The 24,607-nt window shown below is 38.2% G+C and overlaps 8 protein-coding genes across 13 annotated transcripts; 7 read left to right on the top strand and 1 right to left on the bottom strand.

The window, feature by feature from the left end:
* Positions 1 to 950: 950 nt before the first annotated feature.
* On the top strand, positions 951 to 1,734 carry LOC133745121 (stress-induced protein KIN2-like). The gene is made up of 3 exons (XM_062173117.1): positions 951 to 1,084; positions 1,181 to 1,249; positions 1,450 to 1,734. Exons 1-3 carry the CDS (start codon positions 1,028 to 1,030, stop codon positions 1,522 to 1,524), a joined length of 201 nt encoding a protein of 66 aa, XP_062029101.1. The 5' UTR covers positions 951 to 1,027; the 3' UTR covers positions 1,525 to 1,734.
* A 3,025-nt stretch (positions 1,735 to 4,759) lies between these two features.
* On the top strand, positions 4,760 to 5,556 carry LOC133745110 (stress-induced protein KIN2-like). Its single transcript, XM_062173107.1, has 3 exons — positions 4,760 to 4,917; positions 5,014 to 5,082; positions 5,287 to 5,556. The coding sequence occupies exons 1-3, from the start codon at positions 4,861 to 4,863 to the stop codon at positions 5,359 to 5,361; spliced, it is 201 nt and encodes a 66-aa protein (XP_062029091.1). The 5' UTR covers positions 4,760 to 4,860; the 3' UTR covers positions 5,362 to 5,556.
* A 293-nt stretch (positions 5,557 to 5,849) lies between these two features.
* Positions 5,850 to 10,158, top strand: LOC133745085 (ubiquitin-like-specific protease 1A). Of its 5 annotated transcripts, none has more exons than XM_062173079.1 (8): positions 5,850 to 6,266; positions 7,606 to 8,637; positions 8,739 to 8,823; positions 8,896 to 8,967; positions 9,052 to 9,171; positions 9,244 to 9,390; positions 9,481 to 9,660; positions 9,740 to 10,158. In XM_062173079.1, the coding sequence occupies exons 2-8, from the start codon at positions 8,486 to 8,488 to the stop codon at positions 10,022 to 10,024; spliced, it is 1,041 nt and encodes a 346-aa protein (XP_062029063.1). In that variant the 5' UTR covers positions 5,850 to 6,266; positions 7,606 to 8,485; the 3' UTR covers positions 10,025 to 10,158. The 5 variants fall into 5 exon arrangements, with proteins under 5 accessions (XP_062029063.1, XP_062029077.1, XP_062029070.1 ...); XM_062173086.1 differs by lacking the exon at positions 5,850 to 6,266 and adding an exon at positions 6,291 to 6,544; XM_062173091.1 differs by lacking the exon at positions 5,850 to 6,266 and adding an exon at positions 6,291 to 6,563.
* On the top strand, positions 6,444 to 8,400 carry LOC133733226 (protein FAR1-RELATED SEQUENCE 5-like). Its single transcript, XM_062160870.1, has 2 exons — positions 6,444 to 6,563; positions 7,606 to 8,400. The coding sequence occupies exons 1-2, from the start codon at positions 6,444 to 6,446 to the stop codon at positions 8,398 to 8,400; spliced, it is 915 nt and encodes a 304-aa protein (XP_062016854.1).
* A 2,659-nt stretch (positions 10,159 to 12,817) lies between the features above and the next one.
* On the top strand, positions 12,818 to 16,779 carry LOC133726206 (uncharacterized). Its single transcript, XM_062153713.1, has 6 exons — positions 12,818 to 12,977; positions 13,488 to 13,900; positions 14,206 to 14,351; positions 14,693 to 14,969; positions 15,616 to 15,888; positions 16,149 to 16,779. The coding sequence occupies exons 2-6, from the start codon at positions 13,592 to 13,594 to the stop codon at positions 16,623 to 16,625; spliced, it is 1,482 nt and encodes a 493-aa protein (XP_062009697.1). The 5' UTR covers positions 12,818 to 12,977; positions 13,488 to 13,591; the 3' UTR covers positions 16,626 to 16,779.
* A 1,013-nt stretch (positions 16,780 to 17,792) lies between these two features.
* Positions 17,793 to 19,212, top strand: LOC133726204 (uncharacterized). Its single transcript, XM_062153711.1, has 2 exons — positions 17,793 to 18,210; positions 18,298 to 19,212. Exons 1-2 carry the CDS (start codon positions 17,894 to 17,896, stop codon positions 19,145 to 19,147), a joined length of 1,167 nt encoding a protein of 388 aa, XP_062009695.1. The 5' UTR covers positions 17,793 to 17,893; the 3' UTR covers positions 19,148 to 19,212.
* Positions 19,213 to 19,420: 208 nt separating this feature from the next.
* Positions 19,421 to 21,229, bottom strand: LOC133726205 (protein translation factor SUI1 homolog 2-like). The gene is made up of 5 exons (XM_062153712.1): positions 21,073 to 21,229; positions 20,688 to 20,772; positions 19,980 to 20,185; positions 19,837 to 19,890; positions 19,421 to 19,667 (listed from the first exon to the last, which is right to left on the bottom strand). The coding sequence occupies exons 2-5, from the start codon at positions 20,722 to 20,724 to the stop codon at positions 19,623 to 19,625; spliced, it is 342 nt and encodes a 113-aa protein (XP_062009696.1). The 5' UTR covers positions 20,725 to 20,772; positions 21,073 to 21,229; the 3' UTR covers positions 19,421 to 19,622.
* A 265-nt stretch (positions 21,230 to 21,494) lies between these two features.
* On the top strand, positions 21,495 to 24,432 carry LOC133745069 (uncharacterized). 2 transcript variants are annotated; one of them, XM_062173073.1, is made up of 6 exons: positions 21,495 to 21,746; positions 22,391 to 22,718; positions 22,812 to 23,028; positions 23,114 to 23,552; positions 23,734 to 23,832; positions 23,937 to 24,432. In XM_062173073.1, exons 1-6 carry the CDS (start codon positions 21,671 to 21,673, stop codon positions 24,191 to 24,193), a joined length of 1,416 nt encoding a protein of 471 aa, XP_062029057.1. In that variant the 5' UTR covers positions 21,495 to 21,670; the 3' UTR covers positions 24,194 to 24,432. The 2 variants fall into 2 exon arrangements, with proteins under 2 accessions (XP_062029057.1, XP_062029049.1); XM_062173065.1 differs by having other exon boundaries at positions 23,114 to 23,651.
* Positions 24,433 to 24,607: the final 175 nt, after the last annotated feature.

Genomic DNA, 24,607 nt, shown 5'->3' with positions numbered 1-24,607 from the left:
GTTTATGGAATATGGTGCTATTGATTTGATGACTTGGCTTCCTTAATATATTCCTTTCTTTTGTTTAAAAATCAAACATTTCTTAAAAAGAAGAAGACACGGAGCTACAAAGACTCTGGTGCAGGGCCTTACAAAAAAAAAAAAAAAAAGACTCTGGTGCAGGCACGCAAGTACGTACCAGCTGCCTACCTAGTTGCCAGATCTGGCAGTGTTCTTAAACCATTTGAAAGAAGAGTTTGAAAGATGAGTTCTTCTTACTGTGCCGTGACCCATTTGAAAATCCTAAACTGCCAGTCATGTGACTTGCACGTTGCCCCTTCTCCAATATCGATCTAATTGCTAGACGTACGATTGTACACTAGCTGAAGCCATAAATCCAGGAAAAAGAAAGGAGTAATAACTTGAGAAACTCTATCAGCTAAATCAATGGAAATTTTTTATGTAGTGTTTTTCGATTAGCTCTAGATCCTTAGATGACCTTAACAATTGGTTATAGGCGGGGGGCAGATATCCACTTTTGTTAACTATGTAGTGTTTTTGTTTTACACCCTAAAATTTTGAAGTTTAAGAACTGAAATGTTGCAAGAATAAATTTCACAGCAATATTGAGATTTAATATTCGCAGTTTGCATTATGGTTCATGTACAATCAAGCACCATGGAAATGTGACTTCTGCATATGATGACCATCCTGTATTCTCAGAAAGCTGTCCAAGTCCCAAAAGAACATCCAAATTAGGAAATAATGGAAAATAATTAACCCTATAAAATCGTAACTACTTAGTTTATAATTACCAAATGAATTCATGAAGGAATCATTCAAACTCAGTAAAAAGCAGCCCTGATCTTTAGCCTGAAACTTATACATCAACCATATGCGTAGCTCGACACTTGTCGAGCAAGGAATTGGATTCAACAGGTTATATATACTCCTCACTAGAATCAACATTTCATCAAGCAAATTTGAGTTTGTAATCATCTCTATTCTTTCTTGGGTATTTGTGTAAAACAAAGAGTTACAGATCAATATGGACAACTCCCAAAGAGCTTCTCATCAAGCTGGCCAGGCCAAGGGCCAAGCTCAGGTGAGGATGTAGTTATATTATAACTTGATTTAATTTCACGGTCACAATGGTGGTGGCTAAATTTTGTTAATTTTATCATATGTTTGCCTGATGCAGGAAAAGGCCAGCAACATGATGGACTCGGCCAGCAATGCTGCCCAATCTGCCAAGGAATCAGCTCAAAATGTATGGTGAAACATTTCTTAATTCATACATTCAGCTATCGAGTTATAGATGTTCACTCTCAGTTTGTTATTCTGCACTTGAACTCAATAATTTATCATTTTATAACGTATTAGGATCACAATCTCGAAGTAGAAATAACTTTTGCCCTAACTTGTTTGTATCAAGTCATATTGCTAATTTATTGATTGATTGTGTTGCAGGCTGGTCAGCAAATGCAGCAAAAGGCACAGGGAGCTGCTGAATCAGTCAGGGATGCAATGGGAGGCAACAAATGAAGCTGATCGATGAAGAATCTTGATCATCATTAGCCTTTTTGTTTTGTTTCCCATATTTTCGATTTCCACATCGATTTTTGTTCCCCACTTTTTATCTTTCGGAATTGATTTTCGCTTTTGAAGTTGTACCTTTCTTCTGATCTTGCAAGAAGAAAGTTTCCACATTGTTATCACTTGCTATTCAATAATTCCAAGGATTTTTCTACTCTAGCAAGCACCAGTACGTGTCTAATGAATGTTTGATATTAAAATCGATTTTTGATTGTTGTGGCATGGAATTTTTGGTAGCCAGATTGCCGAACAATCTGCCAAACACACAGAGATAGATATTGTTTGGACTTTGGAGATATGGGAAAGCTTCTAAAATCAAGTTCTCTCAAGTGCAATAATTAATATTACAATGCAAACCGGCCTGTCATTTTGGTACATTGCGCGCATGTATTGCTCATACTTATTTGAGTAATTAATCTCCCTAATTACTGATGCAAATCAAATCCAAAACCAACCCTAAGATAGCCAGGCATGGGCACAATTAGGGTGCATGTCACACACCCTATACGCAGTTGAAGAAAGCTATAGAACATCAGCTTCATTTAGCCCTTCAAGCTAAGGATAAGTTGGTAGACTTGCTGTTGAGCTGATTTCCAACACTGCTGTGTGGTTAAGTCGAAGCCACACATCAAGGTTGACGTATAAGTATATATGTCTCGTTTGAGACAACTTCAACCTTGTTTTGGATACTCTCTTCTTTCAACTAGACTTGTGAACACATAAAAATGAGGATCTGATTTGTTGCAGAGGAACACGGATAATTGTTGGGTAAGCTACTGTATTGAAACCTGTGCTGGAAAAACCAATCAATTAAACATTGTATGTTTTGAGGATAGCCATGCAGATGATAATGTTTAAACTTAATGAGTTTGAATTCCCTCTTATTTGCTTGCCCATGCATAGATTTGTATTGTTGGAACTTTGGTCACATGCAGAAACTTGCAACCTAAAATCGGTACTGGGTATCATGTATTTTTCCCTAAACCTTATTTTATTTTAAAATAAAGAAAAATATTCAAAATGAAGCATTATAGTCTAAAAAAAACTAATAACGTTTTGTTCTGTTTTGTTTTTTTTTTTTTTTTTTTGAAGATTAATAGATAATTTCATTAACTTAACCTTGGCCAGAAAGCACGTACATTAGATGCTGTCTCATACGGTCATACCAAAATCATAAATGGCATGCACAAGTTGCCAAGCAGAAGACAGGTGACCCTCACTGTTAACACATGCGCTCACTTATTGAGCCTAACAACAAAGAAACAAAATCCTCACTACCAACCTCTCATGAAACAGTAACCTAGTCTCCTAGAGACTTCAATTGGTGTACAACTAGAGAAACTAAGATGAAAGTAGTACAAGACCCAACTTCTAGTATTAGGCAAGGAGACCTAGAAAACCTAAAGTTTTCCTTTGCCCTTGTCTCTCGGGTTGGGAGCAGAACTAGTGGCTGTAGGATAGGTGGTGAGCCTCAGAGGGACACCACTAGACTTCTTATTAGAACGCTGGATCTTATTCTTGCTTCCAAGAGGCCTGCCAGTCCTCTTCTTCAGAGTTACAAGAGTAACATCATTGTCATCTTCAATCAACCCCAGAGCATCAGTCTGCAAAGTTGGAATCTTGCCACCCAAGATGGTTTTGAACTTCTTGGGAGAAGGATTGCAACCACCATTGCGATCCCGTTTCTTGGAAGGCAACCCCTCCTGCTGCACCACTTGCATCATACCTGTAAATTCATCACAAACAGCGTCAATGGTAGGCTCCAAATCTGGAACCCGATCACATTCCAGCCCGTGCTCCACCGCAGAATCAGCAGCCAGTACTGCAGGTGCCGAACCAGTAGAGGAAACAGGATTGGGAATGGGGCGCTCCACTAGGCGGATAACAGGCTTCTTCTTCTTTGGGATGGAGGAGGAAGCAGTGAAGAGATCAGCAGAGAAGGAGAAGGAGCCTTCAGAGGCCGAAGGTCCGGGAAAGTTTAAAACCCTAAGTGTAGAGACAATCGTGTTGGGCTCCTCACAAGAAATTTCAACATGTGTGATGAGACCACACTATGAGCATCTCCCTTTCAGATGCTCAAATTGAAACTGCAGAACGGGTTCAACACCAACATCCAGAAAAACTTTGCGTTCAAGTAAGACCGGTTTAGAGATATCATGAGTAAATAAAACCTTAATTGATCCCTTCTTGAATTCCTTCTTATCATAATCCAAGAAACCACCCAAGAGATTACCGATCAGAGTGAAGTTCTCAGGTTCTTCATACAAGGGTGGGATTCCAGAAACCTTACCCCAAACTCGAACATGCTTGAACTGAACTTCATGCAGTAGCTTAACGCCATCATAATCTTCAAAGTAAACCGGGGCTCGATCAAAGCACCAGACCCCCCCTCGGAGTACCTTGTTACGATCACGTACTGATTCAAAGGAGAACAAGAACAAATTCCCAGCCCGTTCCTGAATCCTGAAATCTTTATCCACCATCCAAGTACGATAGAAGTGAGCTTTGAAAGCCTTTGGATCAACCGGCTTATGGGTCCGAGGTTTGCCAATTAGAAAAGATTGGGAGGACCTGCACACAGGGTCACTGCCAATCTTCCCCATGCCCAGGTCATGGGTGCTGCCACCTTCAGCAAGGGCAAGGGAGGCAGCGAAACTCATTGTAACAGCATCAATGGAAGCCATGGAATGAAAGGAGAGGAGTCAAGGAGAAAAGAAAACGATAGCGGAGGCTACTGAAGGAGGCTAGGGTGTCGTAGAAGGCTAGGGTTGAGAGAAAAACTATCCTAGGATTTAAAATTAAAAAAAAAAAAAAAACTAATAACGTTAATATTCCCAAAAGGGTTTTATTCAATTTTTTTTTAATATCATATAAAATATAAGGTCCAATGTACTATTCGACTCCAAAGTTCAAAAAGCTAGGTTTAAAATTGTAAATAATTAAAGGCAAACCAATTCAGGTGATCACCCGGTAAAAACCATACCACTGATCCCGCGCCCGTATATAAAGATCTCCGGCCACGTTTGAGTTGAATACCGGAAATCAAACTCATTCAAAAGCAGTAGTCCTTGTCTTTAGCCTGAAACTTATATATCCATCGATCAACCATAAACGTAGCTATAAACACTTGTCAAGCAATGAGATCAATCTGATTCAAGAAGCTATCTATAAATACTCCTCTCTGCTATCAACATTTCATCAAAGCAAATTTGAGTTTTCGATCAGCCTCTTAAATTCTTAATTATTCTTTTGTTGTTTGTGTAAGAGAAAGACCTACAGATCAGAATGGACAACTCCCAAAATGCAAGCTACCAAGCTGGCCAGGCCAAGGGCCAAGCTCAGGTTAGAATCTAACTTTTAACCTAATTTCATGGTTACACTCGTGGTGGTGGTGGTGGTGAAGTTTTATTATTTTCACCATATTTTTGTTTGATGCAGGAAAAGGCCAGCAACTTGATGGACTCGGCCAGCAATGCTGCCCAATCTGCCAAGGAATCAGCCCAAAATGTATGGTGAAACATGTATTTAATCATATATTCACCTGTCGAGTTTTACATGTTCACTCTCAGTTTGTCATTCTCCACTCCGAACTCAATAACTTATCAATTTATGATGTATTCAGATCACAATCCCAAAGTATAGATAATTTTTGCCCTAACTTGTTTACATTAAATCATATTGCTAATTTATTGATTGATTAATGTGTTGCAGGCTGGTCAGCAAATGCAGCAAAAGGCACAGGGAGCTGCTGATTCAGTCAGGAATGCAATGGGAGGCAACAAATGAAGCTGATCGATGAAGAATCTCGATCATCATTCGCCTTTTTGTTTTGTTTCCTACATTTTTAATTTACACATCGATTTTGCTTTTGAATTTGTACCTTTCTTCTGCATTGCAAGAAGAAAAGTTTCCCCACATGTCATCATTTGCTACTCAGAGAGCATGAATAGCCAATAATACAATGAATTAATTTAAATTCTACTCGATCTAGCACCCATTTCAGAATTGATGAATTTTGATTGTCTTGGCATGAAAATATCGATCTATTGCCAAACTATATATATGCCAAACATACAAAGGTAGAGATAGCTTGTTTTGGCAATCATGCATGGAAAAGCCTTCAAAATACTTCTCTTAATTAAATGCAACATTAGAATGCAAGCTAGTCATCCCTTTGGTAGAATATTGTATTCTCATACTTATTTGGGAATTTGGTACAAGCTTCCGGAAAATTCTACAGTACTGGGGGTATCCCATACTGGGGTTTTGTGAATATTTGTGACCATTGGATCAGTAATATATCTAATGGTCATGGATATTCAACAAATAATTAACCTATTCAGCAGGTAAGGTAACCTGTTAAAAAAAAAAAAAAAAAAAACCCCAAACGTACGGTTCGCTCTCTCAGTTCGCTCTCTCCTCACTTCGCCGTCGGTCTCAGTTCATCACCGTGCCTCCGGCGTCGGGCCTCGGTGCGCGGCGCTCCTCCACTCCACTGCTCCTCCAGTCTTCCAGCCCACGGGTTCTCCACGTAAGCTCTCTCAGTTCGCTCTCTCAATCTCAGTCTCACCCTCATAGCCTCACTTCGCCGTCGGTCTCAGTTCATCACCGTGACTCCGGCGTCGGGCCTCGGTGCGCGGCGCTCCTCCACTCCACTGCTCCTCCAGTCTTCCAGCCCACGGGTTCTCCACGTAAGTTCTTGTTTTTTACTTCTTCCAATGTTCTTGTTCTGATAAATTGAGAATCTGGGATTATGGGAATTATTGAACTGAGGTTGAATTGGAAAATTGAAAATTGAAATTTTGAATTGGTATTGTTCAATTTATTTCTGTCTTACTGATATCAACTGGGAATTTGGTAAAGGCGTAATGTTGCAAAGTTGGAAATTTGGTGAAGCTGGAATTCTGGATATTTGGGTGTTCTTGTTTCTGTTGTTGGCTTGGTCAGATTGTTCTCGAAAGGACTTAAGGTCAGATTGTTCTGTTAAGGTCAGATTGTTCTGTTAAGTTTTCTTCGTAGTAGGTAGCACATGCTACAAAGCACCATTGCCAGAAGAACAGCGACTAGTGCAATTAATACCAATCCATATCCACTTATGCGATGCATCTGCATAGAATAACTATTATGCATCATTATGCTTTGTGGTTAAGTAGACTCCGGACGTAATCTGGATTCATTAGGTTGCTAATAGTTTTCATTCTGTTTGTATCTTATGAATTCTGTGGTCTTTAATAATATTACCGTTGTGAGTAGGCATTCAGTTTCATTAGCAACTTGTGAGCACGTATCATTATCATCCAATTTTCGCAATATATGTAAACGGCTCATTTAGATACTTGATATTTGTTGTTCTATGGCTTCTGTAATCTCCATCTGATTGGAGTAGTGCTGAAAAGCTTTTGGTTCATAATAAAACTATTAACTTGCAGACCTCATTGATCCTTAATTAATAAAACCAACCACATATTGTCCAAGGAATGCTCATGTTATATCTCATTTCTTTATTATAATTGGGGATAAGATGGGTGGGATGATTGAAATCACTGAAAGTTTGTCATTACTTACCTAGGTTTATTTCAGGGGACGGCAATTGTTGCCGGCATTGAAGTAGTTTCTTTCCATATGTGACAATAAGCCACTTCAAACTTCTTTATAGCACCTCAGTCTCTTGCTGCACCTTTTATATTGGATAGATTTGTATCATTTTGAATCCGTTTAATATAGTCATCATTGTCTAATTCTTGCCTGTAGTTGCCATATGGATTCGTATTTATAGCTCATTCTATAAAAGACAATAGCTGCTGGTAGCATCAGATAAATTTTATCCTATATATAGTCATGTTTATGGTCTATGCAATTTCCTATCAAGAGTTAAATATTCGGATTCTAATGGTGTCTTTCTAAGAAAATCTCTGGACTAAATGTGGACTCATTCAACTTGATGTAATATGAACACAAAAAACTGACACTTGGTTCCTTGAGGATTTTAAACGTCTCTGTCAATATTCATTTTCATGTTATATGTTTCAGATGTCAAGTCAGGATGCATTAGATGAACCTCAACCTGAGATTTCAGACACTAATTTGCAAGAGTCTGAAAGTGGCATCAATCAGTTGGAATATAATGGTATTAGATACGATAAGTTGGCTCCAGAAGACATTATAGGCGTGAAGTTTGTAACTGTTGAGGCAGCAGAGACTTTTTACTATGCTTATGCGAAAGCAATGGGTTTTGATGTTAGAAAGGATGACAAGAGAACAAGTGCAAGGACTGGGAGAGTCACTATCCGCAAATGGGTTTGTTCTGCAGAGGGGGAAAGACTAGAGAAATATATGGACAACAATAATAATGTCCGTATGCCAAAGAAATTGACAAGGTGTCACTGCCCATGTTTGTTCAAGGTAAGGTACTTCAAGGAGAAGAACTCGTATGTCGTAGTTGATTTCAAAACAGATCATTCACATGATCTTGCACAGCCACAGGAGTCTCATTTTCTTAGGTCACATCGGTCTGTCCCAGATTCTCATTTAGCTTTAGCCACATCTATGCGGAGAGTATCCATTAAGACTTGTCATGCATATCAATACATGGCTGACATATCTGGAGGGTTTGCGAATGTTGGTTTCAAAATGAAAGACTTGTACAATAAATTGGACTCGAGTCAACGTGAAATTGTACTTGAAGGGGATGCAAAAGCTACACTTGCCTATCTTGAAGGAAAAGCAGCTGAAGATAAGAAATTATTTTGCAAGTACAGCACAGATGAGAGTAACAGGTTGGCCAACTTATTTTGGAGAGACTCAACTTCATTGCTAGATTATTAGTCCAAAGAATCTTCGACGCACTGTTGAAAGAAAGCCTGGCCATCAAATCTCAAGTCCATTTGTGCATTTAGGGAAGTTGGAAGTGATGGGGAATAAAATAGATCTTTTAACTGCAAAACTTATGGAGGATAAGCCAAGAAAGCTGCAAGATATTGGTCCTTTCACAGGGTGTCGTGATCTTTATGATGACGACGTATATTTGATTGCGTTTGTATTTCTGGAAAAGGAAGATCTAGAGTAAGTAGGTTTCATTTCAATAGACACATGATGATAGTCCAGCACTATTTATATCAATCTATCTAAGTAATCTAAAATTGTTCTTCTATTCTGTTTTGCAGTTTCAGAATTTTTCAAACTGATTATGAACATCTTGACCGTTTGGCAATGAAATGCCTAGAGCCGGGGGGACTTGTTACCTCCCAGGTATGACCTTACTTTGGACCTCAACACTATAGATATATAATTTGTTAACTCTCATTGTTGTTTCATAAACAGATTATAAATGCAGCAGTTAGTCTTCTCAGGGATCCAGAGTCATCTACTTGGTATTACACTACATGCTTTTCGGTATGAATCCATGCTTTGTGATTTCACTTTAGTGTATATGCAATATTATAGATGGAGTACATTGAGTTTGGTAAGTTAATACAGGATAGAGCAATTAACGCTGCCAAGAAAGGAGGTAATGATTTGTTAGAATTTGCTGCCACGGCACCAAAGAGATTTGCCTCTATATTACAATATCGAAAAGGCCTTAAGAATGGAGAAAAGGTATACAATGAGTACTTGTACATAGCATTCCTAAAATAATTGCTCAATATATTAACACTTCATCATTTGTAGATATTTATCCCTATCCTGGATCCAGATACTACCCCAAACCACTGGTTCTTCATTGTGATTAAATTAGCGAGAACGGATGTAGAGATATGGGACACTTACCCGAACCCTGCACGCACTATGGCTCGAAATGATCTTGTTTATTATGTGGTAATAAATTTAAAAGAGTGAAATCATTCTCTTGATTATATGGAAACTGTATTGCACATCACACTTAGCTTCTTGTTGTTTGAAATACAGCTTTTGGCATTGGACACAATATTTGACACTGAAATCCAAAGCTGTTTCAAGAAAGGATGGTCGTTATGTTCATTCACAGTTTTCAATGTAGATGACATTCACATTCAACAAAACAACTTCGATTGTGGCATTTTCATGCTCAGATACATAATAAACTATGATAATCCATTGAAAGATGAGGTAAGATGATTCAACTTTAATTGCAATATATGATGTTTTTTTTCCCCTATTGTATAACTTTGTTGTTTACTAAATGCAGTTAGATTCCGTAAATCGTCGTGTGCAACTTGCCCTTTGGATGTTGAAGCACCCAAAGAACCAAGCATGGGTGAAAATTAATGAGGCTTTAGATAATGAAAACAAAAATGATGGTGCCAAGAACAAGATCAAGACAATAGAAGCAATTGATGAAGCTACTGGAAATAGTGTTGATCAACATCATGGCAAGAGTTGTTCAAAAGTCGTGCAGAGAAAAACCTCAACACTACAAGCAAGGGGTCGTGGTCGCCCTCGTGGTGCAAAGAATAAAAACTCTCGAAAATAAATCAAAACATGAACAATTTGTTTTAACAGAATCTTTATGAGATTGTCAAATGTTTGTTTCTTTTCACAATCAACTTTAGGATAAAACCCAAATCGGAACATTCTACCTAAATCATGAGTGCAAATCTCTAAGTTTCATTTCGTCATTCCTCCTCACAACTTCATCTAAAATGTTTCTTCCTAAGTTTTTTTTTTTTTTTTTTCAAAATGAAAATCATAACATCCCTTGCAAGGCAATGCCGATCAGTACAAAATCTCGGATCTCAATGTGAACAGAACATACAATCATAGTAAAGAAACAAACAAGAACGGGAACAAGTATCCTAAGTAAGAAAAGAGCTGACTGTCTAAAAGACATGCCAGACCTCAGAGAGAATCTTGCAGCTAAGTATGTCTTCAAGTCTGGGACAGCGTCAATGGACTTTATCAACGAAGCATCCACACTCTTCTGATCATCTTTCCTCTCTTGTGGGAACACTTTCTTGTCCTGCAATTTGTTGTTGGGAAAATATTAATAATGGAAAGAAAAAATAGAGCATGTGTCCTAACTCACGTAATAGAGATCTTGATTGTGTAATTGGGTGGTACCTTGTGTAATGTTCGTCATTGAGAAAATAATTATCTCTCTGACTTGCTTATTACGATATACAAGGACAAATGATGAAAAATGTTGTAAAAAATGTCATCTTTGTGGTAACTACAAGGTCTACGACTACATTTACAGGTTTATGAACCATTTTACAAAATTGAATACGAATGTGTTGTCCAGGTGGTAAATCTTCATATTTCATACTAAATAGAACATGTGTCCTCATTCACGTAATAGAGTTCTTGATTGTGTAATTGGGTAGTAACTTGTGTAATGTTCCCCATGAAGAAAATAATTACATCACTGACAACGATTATTATGAATATAAGGACAGATGATGAAAAATATCGTAAAAATTGTTCTGTTTGTGGTAATTACAAGGTCTACGACCACATTTACAGGTTTATGAACCATTTTACAAAATTGAATACGAATGTGTTGTCCGTGTGGTAAATCTTCATATTTCATACTAAATAGAACATGTGTTCTCATTCACGTAATAGAGTTCTTGATTGTGTAATTGGGTAGTAACTTGTGTAATGTTCCCCATAAAGAAAATAACTGACAACGATTATTATGAATATAAGGACAAATGATGAAAAATATCGTAAAAATTGTTCTGTTTGTGGTAATTACAAGGTCTACGACCACATTTACAGGTTTATGAACTATTTTACAAAATTGAATACGAATGTGTTGTCCGGGTGGTAAATATTCATATTTCATACTAAATAGAACATGTGTCCTCATTCACGTAATAGAGTTCTTGATTGTGTAATTGGGTAGTAACTTGTGTGATGTTCCCCATAAAGAAAATAATTACATCACTGACAACGATTATTATGAATATAAGGACAGATGATGAAAAATATCGTAAAAATTGTTCTGTTTGTGGTAATTACAAGGTCTACGACCACATTTACAGGTTTATGAACCATTTTACAAAATTGAATACGAATGTGTTGTCCGGGTGGTAAATCTTCATATTTCATACTAAATAGAACATGTGTCCTCATTCACGTAATAAAGTTCTCTATTGTGTAATTGGGTGATAACTTGTGTAATGTTCCTCATTGAAAAAATAATTACATCACTAACAACGATTATTACTAATATAAGGACAAATGATGAAAAATGTTGTAAAAAATGTTCTGTTTGTAGTAATTACAAGTTCTAAGACAACATCTACCAATTTATGAACCATTTTACAAAATTGACAACAAATGTGTTGTACAAGTGGTAAATCTTCATATTTATACCAAATAGAGCATGTGTTCTCATTCACGTAATATAGTTCTCCATTCTGTAATTGGGGTAAACCTTTTAGTAATTACTCAATTTAGGACAATATTTACAAGTATATGGACAATATTACAAATTGATGACAAATGTGTGCTTAAAAATGTAATTTTAATTTTTTTAAATTGCCATGTGTCAAAATTTGAATGGGTAACCTGATGACCTATTCATCAGGTTACCATCATATTAACTTGTTATATATTTAAAAAAATAAAAATAAAAAGGTATCCCATACTGGGGGGTACTATAGTCTGTCTCCAAGCTTCCAATCTAGATATACAGTTTAAGCAGCTAACTAATTGGTAGTTACTTTGTGCCAAAACGAAATCTACAACTAACCCTAAAACAGAGCATTGGGTTATTCAACTAAGAAGAGAAAACACGTACAACTTGATGATATATACCAAATTCATGTTTTAAGACATTCCCAATCACGATGAAGTACAAAATAGCATAAAATTCAAATCTTATTGACAATCGTAAAATTAGCTCAAGCTTTGGTAGAAATGATGGTCTAGGGGAGGTTTATATTTGTTTACAAGTATTTTTAGGTCATAAACTATAGTTAGCTAGTTTATAAGTTCTAATTTTTTCCTTTCAAAAAAAAAAAAAAGTTCTAATTTTTTATTTGAGAATAAATAAATAAAATTGTATTATTATAAGTTACTGATTAGAGGCTAAGTAACACGTTAGAAATTAGAGCGGACACGAATGACTAAGATAGTTTCATGTCACATGAAACACCAATACATCATGTGCCGAGTAGAAAATAGAAAAGAAAAAAAAAAATTCCTTTGATCCTGAAAGAAGGACTCGGGAGAAACGAACAGGCCCAAAATCATCCAAACAACCCGGGAGGCCCAAATCATCCAAACCCAAGTAAAAAGACTTGTATTTTCACTGAGAATCAATCCTCTGCTTTCAAGTTTGAAGCTTTACGCAGAAGATAGAGACCTTCAGTCTTCAGCCATAGCCAATTCCTCAAGCAAATTCTGAAACCACAAACCCAGTTCCAAAAGCAATTCTTTTTATTTCTGGGTCCACAAACAAGAATCGCCATTTCGAGGTAGCACAATTCAATACTCTGCATCAAGAATGTCATGTTCTTAGTACCTGTTAGATTGATTTGCATGCATATATATGTGTTGTTTAGTGCTTTAGATTCCTTCATCAGGGTCATTGTTTTATGATCAGTTTTGGTAAAGATTGGAGCTTTGAGAAATGGTGTTAATCATAGCTGCTTGATTGTACTTGTTTTGCTACTAGTTTGGTTTCTGTACCTTTTGTTGTTTTGTCTGATGGTTTTTAATTGGAGAAACCACTTTGTTCCGCGACTAATTAATTAAGGTCAGATTTCTGTTCTTTTCATGAGGGTGTAAGATTTGGTGAGTATCTATTTCAATTTTGATAGCAATTGGAAGCAGCATAAAGTTGTTGTTTGAAGTTTGAACCATCACTCAAGTATGGAAAATTTATCATTTGATCTAAATTTAACAACATCTCTGATCGAATTTGTCATGAATGTTAAGATGGCTGAAATGATGACACTGCTTCTTCTTTGTTTATTTGGTTGCAGGTTTGAGATGCTCCAGTGACTCTGCTTTGAACAAATCTGTGTCACGAAGAAAGGAGGGGACCCAAAAGAACATAAGATTCCATTTTTCTTGAAAACCCAGATACATGGGGCATCCCCAGCAGCCAAAAAGAAGAGTCGCATTTTTGTTGATTGATGGTGTGGGCGATGTGTCAATACCAAAGTTGGGATTTAAGACTCCTCTTCAGGCAGCCAAACTGCCGAATTTGGATGCCATAGCATCCGCTGGAGTTAATGGTCTAATGGACCCTGTTGAAGTTGGTCTGGGTTGTGGAAGTGACACAGCCCACCTTTCTCTAATGGGTTACAACCCTAGGGTATATTACCGGGGCCGCGGTGCATTTGAGTCCATGGGAGCAGGATTGGCAATGTCACCAGGTGACATTGCATTTAAGGTGAGTATTATTTTAATCATCTCATTTCTTCATAAAATGGTAGCTTGTTATAATGATAGTTACAACATGATCCTGGATGAGCAGTTTCAACTTGATGCATTGCAGTTGATCATTATCACATAAGACACAGAAGCCATGGGGCTGATATTGGTCCCATATCAACTTGATATAATTAATGGTTAGCATAAAAATAGGACAGTCATTTCAGCAAAATGTTTGTTGCTATAAATGCTATCCTTCAGATTATGTTTGTTCTAGAGTCCAGGATGTTCCACAACATAATGATTGCGAACTTTTATTTTCAGTCTAATTTTGCAACATTGGATGAAAAAACTGGAATAGTTATCAGTAGGAGGGCTGACAGACACTTTGAAGAAGAAGGGCCCATACTGTGTGCAGCACTCGATGGAATGAAGTTGCCATCTTTTCCCGAATATGAAGTCAGAGTCAGGTGCAAATGCAAATGTTTATTGTAACTGATGTAACAGGCTTCTTATTTGATGTGCATGTATGTATCTCTTTTATCTGAGTGTATGTATCTCTTTTATCTGAGTGTTCGATCAAACCCTACCTCCTTTATGCAGACAGCTGAAAAATTATCAAAAGTTTGTTCTAATTCAATTCTGTTTGAAAAAGAAAGTTTGAAATATTGATAAGCTTTCAAGGTGACTGGCCTTCACACCTCTAGCATTATAAAGTTTGACTGTTTTCAATTCTTAAGAGCACATTGTCTGCCCACTGGTTGCAAGTACTTTCAAATACCTAATTCTTTCAAATGCTCATTTGCTACAGGTATGCAACAGAACATAGATGTGGAGTGGTTGTAAAAGGACCAAGTTTAAGTGGAAACATATCAGGAACAGACCCTTTGAAGGACAACCGTTTACTTTTGCAAGCTGAAGCTCTAGATGGTAGTGACGAGGCACGGCATACAGCTAAAGTTGTTAACGAGTTATCCAAGGAAATATCAAATATTCTCATTGCTCATCCACTGAATGCAAAGCGGGCCTCTGAAGGGAAGAACATAGCTAATGTTGTCCTTTTACGAGGCTGTGGTATCCGGATTGAGGTCAGTTATCTCAAACCTACATGATTTTGTATTGCATCATGTTGAACTAATTACTCAGCAAACCAGATGCAATCTTCTAAGTTCTTGCATATAACAGCTTTTTCTGCTGTTATTTAGTGGTCAGACAGCCACCATGTGCAGGAACACTCCTCTGGAATATTTAATGTTTCTATACTTGGCCTACTTTATCTTGTTATTATCATACATCATAATTCTGAATGTGTCTATTCTCATGATTTATAAGTTCTGGAATCTGTTGTTCGGCTTCGCTCTTCTGATACTTCAGTATGTGCCTATACTCTTGTATATTAATCTTTTGATCTGAACAGCAACTGGTGGACATTAGGGGTTATTATTTCTTTCTGGCAGCCTCATAGGCAATGCTTGAACTTCCCACAACTAGTTGTTTTAGTAATACTCCTGAAAGTACTAGACATATCCCATTAGAATGTCAACTTTTATAGAATATTGAAAGCCTAAGAGATCTCCAATCCAAGGATATCCTTAGGCAGTTAGGCCTACATGCAATTTTGGCCTTACAAGATCTCAACCCTCTTGTGATGGTTTACATATTAGGACACATATATTAAAAAAATGTACATCATGTCTCCTGTCTTCTTTTTCTAAAACACTCGACATATTTCAGGTTTCTCCATTTGCAAAGAAACATGGGTTATGGCCTTGTATGGTAGCTCCAACAAAAATCATTGCTGGATTGGGCTTATCTCTTGGCATTGATATCCTGGAAGCTCCTGGAGCAACTGGAGACTACAGAACACTTCTAACTTCCAAAGCAACTGCAATAGCCAAGGCACTCTCGGCTCCTCTGCAGTCTTGCCCCAATGTGTTTGTGCCCGGGGAAGATGAACACAAACCAGGCCGATCAGATGGCTATGATTTTGGGTTCCTCCACATAAAGGTCATATCTGAGCTTCGACTCTTCATATATTTCCACATTGAAGCAGAACACATCTTTGTTAATTTAGTTTCCTGAAATGAAAGAAGTTGATGGGTGGAAGCAATTGCTTGCCAGTAAACTTTAATGTTGGATGCTCTGCTTGCTTGCTTAGTTGTTGGTCCCAGATAGGGTTTCATACTGAGGCAGATTGTTATGAGATTTCAATACTTAGGTCCCCATTTCATAATTGGTAAAGGAATCTCTGTTTGTTTGCATTGCAGGCTATAGATGATGCAGGTCATGACAAGGCAACCATTTTCAAAGTCAAAGGATTGGAAGCTGTGGATCGAGCTATAGGGCAGCTGGCCAGGCTCCTTTGGGAGACTGAATCAACTGGAAAATTTCAGTACTTTCTTTGTGTTACAGGAGACCACTCTACCCCAGTTGAATATGGAGACCACAGCTTTGAGCCAGTTCCGTTCACAATATGTTCATTGAAAGATTTTGTGGGTGTTGTAGGTGTGGAAACGATTTTGGGTGGTTCGCTTGATCCATTTCCTCTTCCAACCGTAAAAGAGTGTGAATATCCAACAGAACATGTCGAGATGGAACAGGAGCCCACCAAACAGCCTCGAGCTTTCAGCGGTGATTCAGTTTGTGAGTTTAATGAGATAGCGGCAGCAAGGGGATGTCTTGGACGTTTTTCTGGCGGTGAGATGATGGGAGTAATAAAGAATTTCCTGGAGCTAGAAGCATGAGCTGCTCAAGTCGAAAGTGTGCTGCGACCACTGGGTATATGCCCCACCAAGGAAATTGGCTACAATTCAATGATATGTAGTGAAGTTTTGAAATCCTTTAAGAAAACAAGAGAATTGAAAATAAGCATCCCAAGAGGTTTTCCTTTCTAAATCTTTCCATCTTTTTCAAACATTTCTTCAGGTAGACTTCTTTTATGAAGTCTGATCCTTCATCACCTGGTATACTATCACTGTTTACATTACATGCAGACTAGGCGCGTAAAAGAGGTGTTTAATCAAATTTTCACCAGAATTGCTAGTACCAGATGCAGAAAACAATTCAGAGCTAACTGGCTTTGAAAGTAGACGCTCCAAGTGAATTTTCAGTTCCCCGTCAAGCAATGAAAGGATTGTTTGATAGGCCAAGCAGCAAATGTTTAGACTGAAAAACCTTGAAAAAAAAAATTAACAAAAAAAAAAAAAACATGAACAGAATTGTATAATACAACTTAACAAGTTGGATTACATATACCACTTGCTAGATAAGCTACATCCTTCAACAGTCCACGGTCCACAGGCAAATAATCATTAAGCTAAGCTTGGCCATGGTCATGCTGTGGCAGTCTTGGAACTCGTGTAGGCCACCATGGAAGCACAAATTGGAATACTCTACCACAAAAAGGCTTTACATCCATCTTTTACCAGCTTCCTGTACCAATGTTCTTGATAGTGTCTTCATTTCAGAGGATATTCATCTAATCCTATATCTATCTTGACTCTTCGATGTTTTATTTCTGCTGGACTCTTCGATTTATCATCCCAACCTGCAGCGTTAGATTCTTCATGATTCAATTTCAATTGACTTCTGCTATGCAATGAAGTTTCATATCCAGCTATCCTATACTATATGGTTAGAGTTTACAAAATTTTGACACAAATCATGACAACATAAAATGTTGTTGGTCTGCAATTGACACATTCCTCTACCACTTTATAGCTTCCAATAAGAAGTGGAAGTTCTTTTCCAACTTCAAAATTTGTGCGCGCTCTTTATAAAAATCAGTAGTCTAAAGTCGTGAGTTGCATGTAAAATATGGCACAAGAAGTAATGGAACATAAAGTTTCTTTATATCACTTTAGCTTTGCTTTATTTACATTATCGAAATTATCTCATCAGACACCAACTTCTTTTCTTAATTCATAAGAAAAATGAACTGATTAAATTCCTCCCTCCTCCCTCAGAAAAATTGCAGACCACACCCGCACCAAAAACAGACAGAACTAGAAAGATGTATGTGACAAAACCTCTTTCCATGTACCGGAAATCTCCAAACACTCTTTCCATACAGCCACCAGATGCTCCTTATTCCGGTCATTTAGTAGTTACAGATGAAGAAGCAGAAGCACAAGACTCATGTTGTTGGGGTATCTGCAAGCGTGACCAGATTAAGCAACTACCATTTCCACAGGACAAGATACTCACCGTTGTTTATACATCGGATTACCAAGAAGCATATACCACCAAAGTTTGGTTCATCCCGGTTCTTGATCAGCCTCTGTCTTCTAATTGCTACTATGTTATCAAAGCAAATGGAAGACACAAAGGGTTTGCTCTTCTTAATTATACTGAAATTTCATCTCATAAACTTTTTCCATGCACTGTTTTCTAAGTACGTAGTACATGTCTGTGCAGGAAAGTATGCAGATGTTCTAAAGAGAGGGACATAATGAATTGTTGCTTCAGAGACTTCGTGAGGGACAAGAAACCAACACTTTTGAATCTCAGAAACATATACCAACAGGTTAAGATTCATCGGCACCAAGGAGGTGGTTTTTTCGCGGAGTCTCTAGCTCCTGATGGTGTTCCTCCTAAATTTCTAAGAAGGAAAGGATGGGAAGTCCGCAGCTCAAGTTTGTACCGATGGCAATTAAGTGATGCCTTAGGCCTCGATGCTTCCCTCCGATCACGTTTCCCTGACTTCAACTTTCCCATCTTTAAGAAACGTTCAGCTTCTAATGTTGTGGGCAAATGGTACAGTCCGTTTATGTTTGTGAGAGAGAAAGCAACCATAAGACGCCAGATGAAGAAGACGAAATTTTACAGAATAACTCTCGAGCAGTGGTGGGAAGAGATTTACGCCTGTGGGAATACTAGCAACGAAGGCAATGTTGTGAATGTGGATGTAAGCGTGCAAAGGGAAGTGGCTTTCGTATCTGCCGTGGAAGCTGTCAAGGACGACAGAAATGGTCCTACTGGGTTCTCTTGGTTCAAGGCTTATAATCCAGAGAGCCAAAAACTGGTCACCGTAGGTCTGAGTTCAGCAATTGTCCAGAATATGAAATGGGTTTTAGAGGCAGGAGGGTGGGTTACTGGGGACGAAAGGGACGCAAGGGTGCAGAAAGTGGAAGAGATTACAAGCAGGTGGAGGAAGTTTGGCTGTTATGTTCTGGTGGAGAGTTTCTACTTGAGAAGAATGGACGGAAGCTTGGTATTGAGACGTGATTTTAGGCACACTAATAACATTCGATGTAAGTGGGAATAAGGTATTGAAATTAAATTGTCGTTCTGGGCTCGGTTTATTGTTTATACATGTATCCTCCTTATAGACCTCACCATTCATATAGCACGGTTTATTGTTTATACATGTATCCTCCTTATAGACCTCACCATTCATATAGCACGGTTTATTGTTTATACATGTATCCTCCTTATAGACCTCACCATTCATATAGCATAGGCAAAATGGCTCAAAGCTTGTCAAGGTTACACCTTGATTTTCTGTTTTATCTCAATACTCCAAAAAAATTCATAGAGATTTAGAGAACACGAACTTATAATATGATTAAGATAGAAAGAAGTTGTCATACATTCCAGTAGCATATTCATGGCGCATCACACAGTTGCCTTAAATATTAAAACAAACTAAAAATACAATTCAAATAGCAAACTTGGCCGATATAATATCCAAATAACATGTTCAAGAGGGGATGGATTGTGCAGACTTGAGTTCCTGCAGCTCAGAAACCGTGAATTTTGATGTTATCCTTCTTCACAATGCCAGCCTGTAGAAGAAAGCAAATGAATTAGCCACAGATCTAGCCAGATATGCATGATCCATCCAACAGAAATAGTATGTTCAGTACTTCAAACAATCAAGCAGTATCCACAAAATCTCTATCTGAAAAACAGAACATCCAACTTGACTAAAGCATTATGGAGGTGAGTAATTACCTGAACTAGGAAGGCAGACACGTTCTTTCGCTGATCACCTTGAAGTTGAATCACCTATCGTGAGCAACCATATATGACTATTAGTGTGTGTCGAAATAGAAATTCGGATTAATTTTCATGTACTAAACAGTTCCAACACGTACCTGGCCTTGTTCTGGGTCCTGGACAACTGTACCATTGCAGCAAAATTCCTTCTTAAGGTCTTTGAGAATCTTATTGTAGCTAAATTCCTTCTTCAGTCCCTGCACTGTTGTCAGGCTTTTCCTACCATTTCGTTGCTGTATACGAATGTGCACATACTCCTTTGTTCCAGCACCCGAGTCCTCAGCATTTGCCTCAGCAAACGGATCTGTATCCAAGCACCAGTATTTCAATTAGATTTCTCATTAGAGGGAGGCAAGAACATGTATGACAATGGCACTGAGTTGAATTACAATTTTCTAATCACGTGCTACGAGATTGGATATAACACATATAAAGCACACGTCACAGATCAGATGAAGACGACAAACGTAGTTTTACTTGCACCAGAACCCTTGCAGCAAAATTAGATCTACTACCAACATATAACTTTTTCAGGCATACAAGATTGATTCAATGGTGCGGATTCTATGAATCAGCACCAACTGCTCTTCTGTCCGCTTAAAAAGAGTATATCAACCAAACACCAATATAAATTAAAAACAAAGCATTTGATCACACAACTACTACATCCAATACATAATTTGAAATTCATCCGGTGCTTCTTTTTTCCTCCAACACAGATTAACCAAGCAATTTAGCCTATATAACATCAAATAAGCCCCGAGATTCGAAAACATTGTTTTGGCATAAAGGAGAGTAAAACATACCAAAGGCGGTAGGAATCTGGACGTCGAGCTCAGACATGAAACTTGGTAATGAACTAATAGGCCCGGACAACCACAACGCTCAGACCTGAATCACATCACACAATCTTAATCAATACTTGCAGCAAACAAAAAAAATATCATAAATTGCTATTCAATTTCACCAACAAAATTCCATCTCCATATTCAAGAATTATGATCCAGCACAAAAAATAAAAAGCTCTCTTCAGCTTAGTTCACAGATAGATCTGAGTTCATATAAAATTTTCAAAGGTCACCAATCTCAAATCGAAACCCTAAAATCGTGATTGAACCATGAAATCCCCAAATCGGAGAAAAACGAATCCCTAGAAATCATCGGAATCAAAATCAAAGACCGAATTTTTACCTGATGAGATGATTTAGAGGGATTCGGAGATTGGCCGGACGACGGTGACGGAGATAGGGCTGAGCTGTTTTTGGGAAGAGAGAGAAAAAAGCGTATGGAAATTTTGGTCTGAGAGAAAAATTTACAGAAACTAAATGATAAATATAAAGGTGTGGACTTGAGATTAGGTCGGTGGCATGTACAATGATTCCCCCACGCTCATGATAGTCCACGCGCTGGTCTGGAAGAGATGGGAATGGAGCGTGGAGGAGCTGTGTCGGTGATTGAGCGTGTGAGTCGGAGTGTTCCAGAACAAGGAGGATTGGGTGGAGGGGACCACTGTGACGTAATGGGCTGTAAGTTGGGCTTGGGCCTGGCCCACCTGGCGCAGCCTCGTTACAGTTAATTGCCAGAGTCAAAGTTAATGGTCAAGTATTCTCCATTTTAATGCAGGCCATTACTGCATAGTTTATGCACTCCCAAATTCCAATACTGGGATCAAACTAGTGTTTTCTGAGCTGTGAATCAATCAAAACCCTAAATCTCAAGCTCTGAGAGTTAGTCTGGTTCTTCAGTTTAGCAATGGCTAAGCTAGGAGCTTGAACCTCCAAGTAAAGCAATGGCTACTCACTGTGTTAATTTCTGTGCAACTTCATTTGATGCTAAGCCTTCTTCATCAGGATCACACTCCAGAGGTAATTTGTTTCTGCCCTAAACTTGCTTCTTTGTGTTATTTAAAAAGATTTTGGCTCTGGGCTTTAGGTGGTTTGTAGTTGCTTGGATGATAAACTTGCTAATTTTAGTAATGCTGGAACCTGAGATTGGTCATTTGTAATTTGGGGTTCTGACCTCACGATACAAATTTTCAGTGATCTGGTAATGATATTGCTGTAGTTGAATGTGATGCTCTGAGTTCTGATCTGCCTGTGCACTCAGTCATTCATATATGCAATTATGCTCTATGTTCTAATGCTCTGGTAAAACTGGTAATGCCTATTTGGTGCAAATGGTAACGTGAGACTTTGTCGCTATGGTGCATTGAGTTCTTGCAGAGATTGAAGAGGAAATAAATTTCTTGAATAATCTATAGATATTTCCTTAAGGATTTAAGTTATTTTGAACCATGTTTGTAAAACTCACTGTGAGGCCAGTTGAGCTAATGACTAGTACTTATATGGTGGGTGTTATTGTGTGTGTTTTATGCCGTGGAAAGAAGGTACTAACCATCGAGTCTTTCAATTTGACTTGTAAAATGTCCCAGAACCTAATCATGCAAATCAAAGATGAAAGTTTATGCCTGATTGCTTTCTTATGCCCTGTTTTTACTAATTTGCGTCAGTTGAGAAGAAATGGCTTGGATCTATTGCACTTGATAGAAAGCCGAAGAATTTGAAGCTTTCAAATGGCTGTAGAGCAAGAGCAGCCCTCAATGCTGATTCAATACCAATCGAAATCCCTCGTCAGTGGTACAACCTGATTGCAGATCTTCCTATAAAACCTCCTCCTTCATTGCATCCCAAGACTTTTGAACCAGTAAAACCTGAAGATCTGTCCCCTCTATTTCCTGATGAGTTGATTAAACAGGAAGCAAGTGGTGAAAGATACATAGATATCCCAGAAGAAGTTCGAGAGATATACAAGCTTTGGCGTCCAACCCCTCTCATTAGGTTTGTTCTGCTAACACACATTGCATTGTTTCTTCTGTAACTTTTGCCTCCCATAAAATTGTTGGAAGCATCTTACGCTTCAGTTGAATATAGGGCAAAGAGGTTGGAGAAGCTTCTTGACACGCCTGCCAGAATTTATTACAAGTATGAAGGTGTTAGCCCTGCTGGATCACACAAACCCAACACTGCAGTTCCTCAAGTGTATTATAATGCACAACAAGGCATCAAGAAGGTTGTGACAGAAACAGGAGCTGGTCAATGGGGATGTTCTTTGGCTTTTGCATCCAGCTTATTCGGTCTTGACTGTGAGGTGCGAAAACTTCACTTTGTGATTCCTATAATTGTCTATAATTGCCTGCTTGTTTTAAAGGGTCAAATTTTACATGTCTTTGTAGGTATGGCAAGTGCGTGCTTCTTATGATCAGAAACCATATCGCAAATTGATGATGCAAACTTGGGGGGCAAAGGTACACCCATCTCCATCGAACATAACTGAATCAGGTAGAAAAATCCTTCTGATGGATCCATCGACCCCGGGAAGTTTAGGAATAGCTATTTCTGAAGCTGTGGAGGTTGCAGCTATGAATGCTGACACTAAATACTGTCTGGGAAGTGTTCTCAATCATGTTTTGCTCCACCAGACTGTAATAGGTGAAGAGTGTCTGAAACAAATGGAAGCGATAGGTGAAACCCCGGACTTGATCATAGGGTGTACTGGTGGAGGATCCAACTTTGCAGGGTTAAGTTTCCCATTCATTAGAGAAAAGCTCGATGGGAAAATGAGCCCTGTAATTAGAGCAGTTGAGCCTTCTGCTTGTCCTTCATTAACTAAAGGTGTATACAGATACGATTATGGGGACACAGCAGGGATGACTCCACTAATGAAGATGCATACACTTGGGCATGACTTCATTCCTGACCCAATTCATGCCGGTACTGAAAGTTTCTTGCCTGAGAGCTGTAATTTTTTAAAATTTTCTTCTTCATATTCAACATTTGACTGTTTTTTCGACAGGAGGATTGCGTTATCATGGAATGGCTCCATTGATTTCACACGTCTATGAACTCGGTTTCATGGAAGCAATTTCAATTCCCCAGATTGAGTGCTTCAAAGGTATTTCAAATTTCAAATTTTCTAAATACCTGATCATATACTGTATGGTAAAGGAAGCCAACTGTGTTACTGTGATTCTAACTTGTGTGTTGCGCACATTACAGGTGCTATACAATTTGCTAGGTCCGAAGGATTGATTCCAGCGCCAGAGCCAACCCATGCCATAGCTGCCACCATTAGGGAGGCTCTGAAGTGTAAAGAGACCGGAGAAGCAAAAGTTATTCTCACTGCAATGTGTGGACATGGCCATTTCGATTTGCCAGCTTATGACAATTATCTGCAAGGAAATCTGGTTGACCTGTCATTCGAGGATGAGAAGCTACAAGCAGCACTGGGTAGTGTTCCTAACGTAGGGAGCTGAGAACACTACTACAATCATGCATTGGATTTGGATGAACTTAGGCATATGCATGATCTACTTTTTCACTTGATCATAGAATGATGACAAGTTGGAAATTCGGAACTAGAGAGTTTATGAGTTTTTTCAACATGACAAATAATTAGTGATGCCAAGACAAAAAATAAAATCTTGTATTGATTGCAGTTCAAGTATCGTTGAATGGTTCTTGAGGAATAAAGGGATGCATTTTTGCTTAAGAATGCCGAGATATTTCGATTCAGTTGTTCGTGTTACTTTTAACTGTAAATTCATCTGAGGTGCCAAAACCTCCAACACAACTATTTTTCCAAGTTTTACAATATGAGGTACCAGAGTGTTTCTGATATAAACCCTTCAAAAAAAAAACTCTTGCAAGAAAATTTTGGGTTTTAGCAT

This window comes from Rosa rugosa, chromosome 1, assembly GCF_958449725.1.
Source record: "Rosa rugosa chromosome 1, drRosRugo1.1, whole genome shotgun sequence".
Lineage (NCBI taxonomy): Eukaryota > Viridiplantae > Streptophyta > Magnoliopsida > Rosales > Rosaceae > Rosa > Rosa rugosa.
Note: the sequence above shows the minus strand (reverse complement) of the source record. Positions and strands in the feature narration are given on the sequence as shown.

Coding starts and splice junctions, on each gene's coding strand:
- LOC133745121 (XM_062173117.1), top strand. CDS start 1,028: ATGGACAACTCCCAAAGAGCTTCTCATCAAGCTGGCCAGGCCAAGGGC. Junction 1,085..1,180: donor AGGCCAAGGGCCAAGCTCAG/GTGAGGATGTAG, acceptor TGCCTGATGCAG/GAAAAGGCCAGCAACATGAT. Junction 1,250..1,449: donor CCAAGGAATCAGCTCAAAAT/GTATGGTGAAAC, acceptor ATTGTGTTGCAG/GCTGGTCAGCAAATGCAGCA.
- LOC133745110 (XM_062173107.1), top strand. CDS start 4,861: ATGGACAACTCCCAAAATGCAAGCTACCAAGCTGGCCAGGCCAAGGGC. Junction 4,918..5,013: donor AGGCCAAGGGCCAAGCTCAG/GTTAGAATCTAA, acceptor TGTTTGATGCAG/GAAAAGGCCAGCAACTTGAT. Junction 5,083..5,286: donor CCAAGGAATCAGCCCAAAAT/GTATGGTGAAAC, acceptor AATGTGTTGCAG/GCTGGTCAGCAAATGCAGCA.
- LOC133733226 (XM_062160870.1), top strand. CDS start 6,444: ATGTTGCAAAGTTGGAAATTTGGTGAAGCTGGAATTCTGGATATTTGG. Junction 6,564..7,605: donor GGTCAGATTGTTCTGTTAAG/GTCAGATTGTTC, acceptor TATATGTTTCAG/ATGTCAAGTCAGGATGCATT.
- LOC133745085 (XM_062173079.1), top strand. CDS start 8,486: ATGGGGAATAAAATAGATCTTTTAACTGCAAAACTTATGGAGGATAAG. Junction 9,391..9,480: donor ATGATCTTGTTTATTATGTG/GTAATAAATTTA, acceptor TTTGAAATACAG/CTTTTGGCATTGGACACAAT. Junction 9,661..9,739: donor ATAATCCATTGAAAGATGAG/GTAAGATGATTC, acceptor TACTAAATGCAG/TTAGATTCCGTAAATCGTCG.
- LOC133726206 (XM_062153713.1), top strand. CDS start 13,592: ATGGGGCATCCCCAGCAGCCAAAAAGAAGAGTCGCATTTTTGTTGATT. Junction 14,352..14,692: donor GAATATGAAGTCAGAGTCAG/GTGCAAATGCAA, acceptor CATTTGCTACAG/GTATGCAACAGAACATAGAT. Junction 15,889..16,148: donor TTGGGTTCCTCCACATAAAG/GTCATATCTGAG, acceptor TTTGCATTGCAG/GCTATAGATGATGCAGGTCA.
- LOC133726204 (XM_062153711.1), top strand. CDS start 17,894: ATGTATGTGACAAAACCTCTTTCCATGTACCGGAAATCTCCAAACACT. Junction 18,211..18,297: donor GCAAATGGAAGACACAAAGG/GTTTGCTCTTCT, acceptor ATGTCTGTGCAG/GAAAGTATGCAGATGTTCTA.
- LOC133726205 (XM_062153712.1), bottom strand. CDS start 20,724: ATGTCTGAGCTCGACGTCCAGATTCCTACCGCCTTTG. Junction 20,186..20,687: donor CCAGATTCCTACCGCCTTTG/GTATGTTTTACT, acceptor GCTTGGATACAG/ATCCGTTTGCTGAGGCAAAT. Junction 19,891..19,979: donor AGGACCCAGAACAAGGCCAG/GTACGTGTTGGA, acceptor TGCTCACGATAG/GTGATTCAACTTCAAGGTGA.
- LOC133745069 (XM_062173065.1), top strand. CDS start 21,671: ATGGCTACTCACTGTGTTAATTTCTGTGCAACTTCATTTGATGCTAAG. Junction 22,719..22,811: donor CGTCCAACCCCTCTCATTAG/GTTTGTTCTGCT, acceptor AGTTGAATATAG/GGCAAAGAGGTTGGAGAAGC. Junction 23,833..23,936: donor CCAGATTGAGTGCTTCAAAG/GTATTTCAAATT, acceptor CGCACATTACAG/GTGCTATACAATTTGCTAGG.